This window comes from Vulpes vulpes, chromosome 12 (genome assembly GCF_048418805.1).
Source record: "Vulpes vulpes isolate BD-2025 chromosome 12, VulVul3, whole genome shotgun sequence".
Taxonomy (NCBI): domain Eukaryota; kingdom Metazoa; phylum Chordata; class Mammalia; order Carnivora; family Canidae; genus Vulpes; species Vulpes vulpes.
The window spans coordinates 102,535,023-102,541,022 of record NC_132791.1 but is presented as its reverse complement, the minus strand read 5'-3'; the positions used below and the strand labels follow the sequence as shown (position 1 = coordinate 102,541,022).

Genomic DNA, 6,000 nt, shown 5'->3' with positions numbered 1-6,000 from the left:
GTCCCTCCCCCAGCCTGGGGACGCAAGCAGAGCCCGAGCATTTGGTCTGATGTGCCGAGGTAAGGGCCCCGCCAGAGGCAGGGAAGACAGGAGTCAGCACCGTGGAAGCTCCGAGACCGCCTGGGGTGGGCCCTCGGCCGGGAGCCGGGAGCTGTAGCCAGGGGGGCCCCGAGGGTGCCCCGAAGAGCCTATGCCTCCCCACCTCCTCCTCTTCCTTTCCACGCTTGGGACCTAGAATTCGAGCACAGCGCCCAGGAAGGGCCCCCCCCACCCTAAGGTCCCACGGATCGCACCCCCACATTTCAGCTGGGATCCGCCCGGTCGGCCCGCACCCCGCTCACCAGGACAGGCTGCAAGTGACCCGGCGGGAGACCTGCGACCGCTTCCCACACGCCCGGGCGGAGGTAGAGCTGCCCTGGGGTGCCAGGCGGAGGCCCAGCCTCTGCTCCTCCTCACCCTGGCCGGGTGGTCCCGGACACCCGAGGCCCAGGGCAGGGAGCACGGAGGTCCCCAGGGTGAGGCCCTCCCCCTCCGCCTCCCCATCCTCGGGCAACCTGTGGCTAGACCCCCAAGGCGGAGTCGGGCCCCACTGGCAGGGTGACAGGACGGAAGCACCAGAGCTTGTGCGGCAGAGAAGAACCGACCCTAAGATGGGGCTCCCAGCGAGGCGCCGCTCCCCAGCCCTTGGGGCCTCCCCCTGCGCCGCTCTCCCGCTAGCAACTGTGCAGAGCCTCTGGCGCTTTGACCAGGCGGCAGCCACACAGGTGGCGGGGAGAGGCAGGTGCCCAGAGCCGCCAGGACCAGAGCACCAGGAGGAGACACGTCGAGGACCCGCAGCACCTTTATCCCCAGGCAGCAAGAGCGCGGGCCCCACGGAGCGGGGCACTGCCCGGCAGCACCACCACCGCACTGGGACACAGACGCACCCTCAGGCACGGCAACACGGCCTCACAGGCGCTTCTGCTGCTAATGCTGTGAACTAGGACGAGATTGTGGCAGAAAAGGTCGGAGCCCAGGCCCCAGCCCACCTCCCCTTCCAGCTCCACCCCTGCTTCAGCCTGTTCCCGTAAATGAATCCAGGGGACGGCAGGGGGCCCAGCGTGCCCCCAGGACTGGGAATCCGGGCGCTCCCTTATCCCTTAGCCCAGCCTGACCCGACCCGACCTGGCAGCTGAGCCCCGGGCAGAGAGGAGCCCGCAGGCAGCACACGGGGAGGCGGGAGGAGCCGCAGGCGGGCCCGCAAGTGGCAATTACTCAATCTGGGGAATTAGCTTCCCACAAAAGGAAAGGAGGGATCCAATCCTCCACTCCGGAGGGCGCTGAGCCGAGCAGGATATAAATAGAGCCGCGGCAGCTCGGGGCTCAGCACCGGGGCTGCAGGACGGGGGGCTGCGGGGGGGGCCGCCTCGCTGCTGAGCAGCCCCCGCTGCGTGGCCTGAGCCGGGCCCAAGGCTCGGGTTTAGCTGTGCGGTAGCCCAGCCACGGCCCCTCCGTGCTCGGGGAGTTCAGCGGAGGAGGCCCGGCTCCTGGCTGCGGGGGGACGCCCGCTGGCCCTGTGGGCCCCCCCCATGGACCCCACGCCTTCGCCGCGCTCCTCCTCCTTCCTCCACTGACCACAGAAATAAACAGCACTTTGCTTCAATGTACATATATATACATAGAGAGGCCCACAAACTACATACGATGCATTTGTATCTATATCTATGTATATGTAGATTCAGAAGAGGGGAGGGGAGCCCAGCCCTCCTCCAGGACCCGAACACCCCACAGAGCGGAGAGCAGTAAGAGCCATCACTTTCCCTTCCTCGCTCCCAAGGGATCTGCGGAGGCGAGAAACATCCCGCCGCCGGAGAGCCGAGGGGGGCAAGGCGGGTCCCTCCCTGACCCCCGATCGCTTCCTAATCGCTCCCACGAGCCCCAGCCCTCTGTCCCCATGGCGACGCCCGCCGGCCAGGCCGCAGGGGAAGCAGCCCCCCAGCTGCCCCCCTGCCGGCACACCCCGGCCCCCTCCCCGGCCCCTCAGCCCAGGGCCGCCGCACCGCTCCGGGACCGCTCAGCGCTCATGGTGTCACAGCAAGGTGGCGTGGCCGGGGTCGTCGTGATCCACGCTGTTGAGAATCGCCGTCTGGTCTTCCGGGAGCTGGCGGTGGCACAGGTCTGAGAGGCGGGCAAAGGGGTCAGGCCGAGAATGTCTCTTCTTCTTTCGGAGGCAGACGGCTTCATCGGGCCACAGAACCTGGGAGTCTGGAAGCTGCTGAGCCTGGGAGGCAGGACCGTCTAGGGAGGAGGGAACAGGTACAGCAAACAAACGGGAAGAAAATAAAGTGGGTGAAAGGGAAGATGGAAACCCCACTCACTCACCTCTTCCATCCGCGGAGACTCACACCCCGGCTTTCTAGCAGGACGAGACTCATCAGTGTAGCCGGGCCGGGGGTGACTGCAGCAGACAACCCCGTCCTCACCACCAGTGACCCCTCAGCCCCTTGTGGTGCAGCCAGGGCTGGGGGCCCTGTGGCCAAGGGGGTCCTTGCTGGGAAACAATGACCCGCATCCGCTCCCCTGGGTGCACGGAGAGCGGAGGGAAGCAGGATGCGCCCAGTCCACCAGCACTTATCTTTTATGTAATATTAAATGTTTTGATTTAAAACCTGTTATCTAGTATTTTAACTTTTATCAGAGTAATATCAATGTTTCTCCTTCCATGCCTCCGAGGTACCAAACATCATTGTAGGAGCTGGGGACTGGGGCTTCCAAGGATGGGTGGACCTCAACACGTGCTGTCACTCCCCGCCCCCCAGCAGTGATGGACTCTACCCAAGACTTCAATCCTTGCCGTAGAGCCAGGCGAGGCCCTTCCTAGATGGCCAGGGCCACCACGCTGCCTCGTGGCTCTTCTGCAGATACGGCAGTAAAGGGCTGGGTTTCTAGAAAATTATACTTTAGTGTGGACTTAAAAAATACAGAAATACAATTTCCAGATACTGAAAGTCCTACAAAGAAAGACAAAAAGAAGGCCACGTGAGAGCAAATGACTAAGCACGGTCCTGGGGTGCCTGGGCAGCTCGGTGAGTTAGCGTCTGCCTTCAGCTCGGGGCGTGATCTCGGGGGTCCTGGGATCGAGCCCCACCTCGGGCTCCCTGCTTGGCAGGCAGCCTGCTTCTCCCTCTCACTCGTTCTCTCTCTCTCTCTCTCTCTCTCTCTCAAGTAAACGACTAAAATCTTAAAAAATAAACCAAAAAATAAAGCATGGTTCTACTCTTGAAAGGCCGACGAGCTTTCTGAAGCCCCAAGGGAGGAGTTTCCCAACAGAAGGAGGATGGGCGAAAGTGAGACCCATGGCTGATGAGCCAACTGCCATGTTTCAGAGACAGAAGGAAGGAAGGAAGGAAGGAAGGAAGGAAGGAAGGAAGGAAGGAAGGAAGGAAGGAGGCCAATGTAGCTGAAGCAGAGCGAGCAAAGGACAGTGAGGCAAGGAAGATGGAGGCGGGAATCCTAAAGAGCTTGGAATCTGCTCTGGCTGCAGCAGGAAGCTTCTAGAAGGTTTTCTCCAGGTGCATGTGTGTGTGCATTGCCAAGAGGACGCTACCGCATGGTCTGAAGATCTCTCCAGTTGCTGAGTGTAGACTGCACTGTAGGAGTAAGGAGGGAGTGAGACAACCAGCAAGGAGGCCACTGCGAGAATCAGGGTGGGAATGGCTTTAGTTTTAGCAACTGAAGTGGGAAAGAGTCGGATGGAGGACGTGCTATAAAAGTTGGTCCCGCAGACCTTACCAAGTGGCTGGACAGGACCCGTGAGGCCAGACAAGGAGCAAGGCTGAGTGGCGAGGCCCGTAGCAGTGCTATGCAAGAAGGTGGGGAGGAGGTAGGAGACGCACATTTGGAGAGGGTGACGATCGATAACTCTATTTTGGACGTTTTGGAGGCTTATAAAACATCTAAGTGCATGTTCAGCAGGCAGCTGGAAACATGAGACGTGAGCTCTTGGAAGAGACTGGGCCTTGGAAGAGACGTTTGGGAGCCATCAACGTCTTACAGGAACAGGACGCCGGGGCAGAGCGGGAGGGAACACAGGGATCTGGTGTGGCTCTTTTTGTTAAAAATACATAAGCAAAAAAAAAAAAAAAAAAAAAAAGCAAATAAAAAAATAAAACAGGGGAGCCCAGGTGGCCCAGCGGTTTAGCGCCACCTTTGGCCCAGGGCATGATCCTGGAGACCCAGGATCGAGTCCCACGTTGGGCTCCCTGCATGGAGCCTGCTTCTCCTTCTGCCTGTGTCTCTGCCTCTTTCTCTGTCTCTTAAGAATAAATAAAATCTTTTAAAAAAAAATTTTTAATTAAAAAAAAAAAAAACATAGGTAGGTGGGTGGGTACGTGCGTCCTCAACTGCAACGAGCTTAAGTGGGTTGAACACTCAAGCTTCGGGCTCCCATTCCTCACTCAAGCCCTAAAAACATCATCTTCTCTTCTGCCTCAGTTCGCCCATCTATAAACCAACAGGATACGAGCACCACCCAAAGGCTCCCTGTCTTCCAAAGATCCCGGCAGCCTGGTAGAAGGCTCACTTGTGACCCCGCCTCCAAAGAAAGTAGTAACACTGTCCGTGGTTACTAAAGATCGGCGAGGAAGCTGTCCAGCTGTCTCTTTTGACAGCCTGGGACAAGATTCGTAAAACCATTGGTGAAATAAATAAATAAAGAGGACGTGATAAATACCAAAGAATTTTCTAAGTGTAGGAAAGGGCTGAATTATTTTTGCACTACCTTAGCAGCTACCCCTCCGTGTGGGATGAAAACATCAGACATGTCAGCAGGAATGTTCTCTCTACCGTAAGATTTCATTCTATCATCTCGGTCATCCCGCAGAGGGCGGGTCCATGCCACCAGGTGCCCTAAGCACTGAGTAGGACCCCACAAATCCCACGTCCAACTAGACGGTCTGAAATAACAGAGAAGAAATATATAAGGAAATAAAGAGAGTTCCAAAAGGCCTATGGCAGAAGGGAAAGGGATCAAGATGCTACTTATGTCGTCTGGAAACGCATTGAGGCAACACGCTGTATCTCCTGGAGGCAAATGCACAGAACGCTCTGAAAGCACATTTACAACCAAGAAGGTGGCTCCCGGGGCGCCTGGGGGACTCCGTCGGTGAAGCGTCTGCCTTGGGTCAGGTCATGATCCTGGGGTCCTGGGTCCAGCCCCGCACCAAGCTCCCTGCTCAGCAAAGAGCCTGCTTCCCCTTCCCCCCTTCCTGCTCCCCCTGCTTGTGCTCCCCTGCTGTCTGTCAAATAAAGAAATAAAATCTAAAAAAAAAAAAAAAAAAAGAACAAAAGAATGGTTCCCAGTGGGGAGGAAACGATTGAGAGGACAATCCGAGACTCTGTCTTTCTAACGTTTACATGGAAATCATACTTACATATTACTTAGTAACTAATATTAAAAAGAAACAGTGACATAAACTGCTGGATTCAATTCTGGAGACAACCCAGGGATGGGATCCCGAGCCGAACAACCCCACAATGACGGCGGAGAGAGGAGGAAAGAGAGGATCCGCCATTTACCGGATCGTTTCTTTGACTTCGAGGAGCCCTTGGATGACTTTTTGGGCTTCTTTATCCGTTGGTATTTCAGAGCCTCCAGCCTCTCAGGTGTAGCAGCGTTCCCGGGTGCAGGTGGATGTGTTCTGGAAGGACAATCAGAGAGGCACAGGTCAGCCCCCAGAGAGGGAGTGTCCGAAGAGCGGCTGGAAGAAAACCACAGCACCGGCCCACAGGAGGACAGGCACAGTGCTGGGCAGTCCCGGGCACCCGCCTCTCGGTTGTTCCTGAAAGGGAGAAAAGCCGGTAGAAGGCTCGAGCCGCGGGAGGCCTACCTCGGATGGAAACCACCGTGTGGAGCAACGAGAAGACCTAAGAAAGGGGGAGACAGGCTTTAGTAGGGGGCCGCATCACGTGTCACTCAACGCGAGAAGGCGGCATCCGTGCCCCAAGCTGCCAGAAATCACC

The 6,000-nt window shown here is 57.5% G+C and overlaps 1 protein-coding gene across 4 annotated transcripts in view; it reads right to left on the bottom strand.

Annotated features, from left to right (window-relative positions):
• Nucleotides 1-1,622: 1,622 nt before the first annotated feature.
• Nucleotides 1,623-6,000, bottom strand: part of IGSF9B (immunoglobulin superfamily member 9B) — a 47,088-nt gene continuing 42,710 nt past the window's right edge. For 2 of the 4 annotated variants that reach the window (XM_072729296.1, XM_072729297.1), the window contains exons 19-20: nucleotides 5,557-5,678; nucleotides 1,623-2,277 (exon numbers count right to left, since the gene is read on the bottom strand). In XM_072729296.1, coding sequence (XP_072585397.1) covers nucleotides 2,069-2,277; nucleotides 5,557-5,678 — 331 coding nt within the window. In that variant the 3' untranslated portion in view covers nucleotides 1,623-2,068. Of the gene's footprint in view, nucleotides 2,278-5,556; nucleotides 5,679-6,000 lie in introns of those variants that run through there. The other 2 variants (XR_011995747.1, XR_011995746.1) reach the window with 2 other exon arrangements.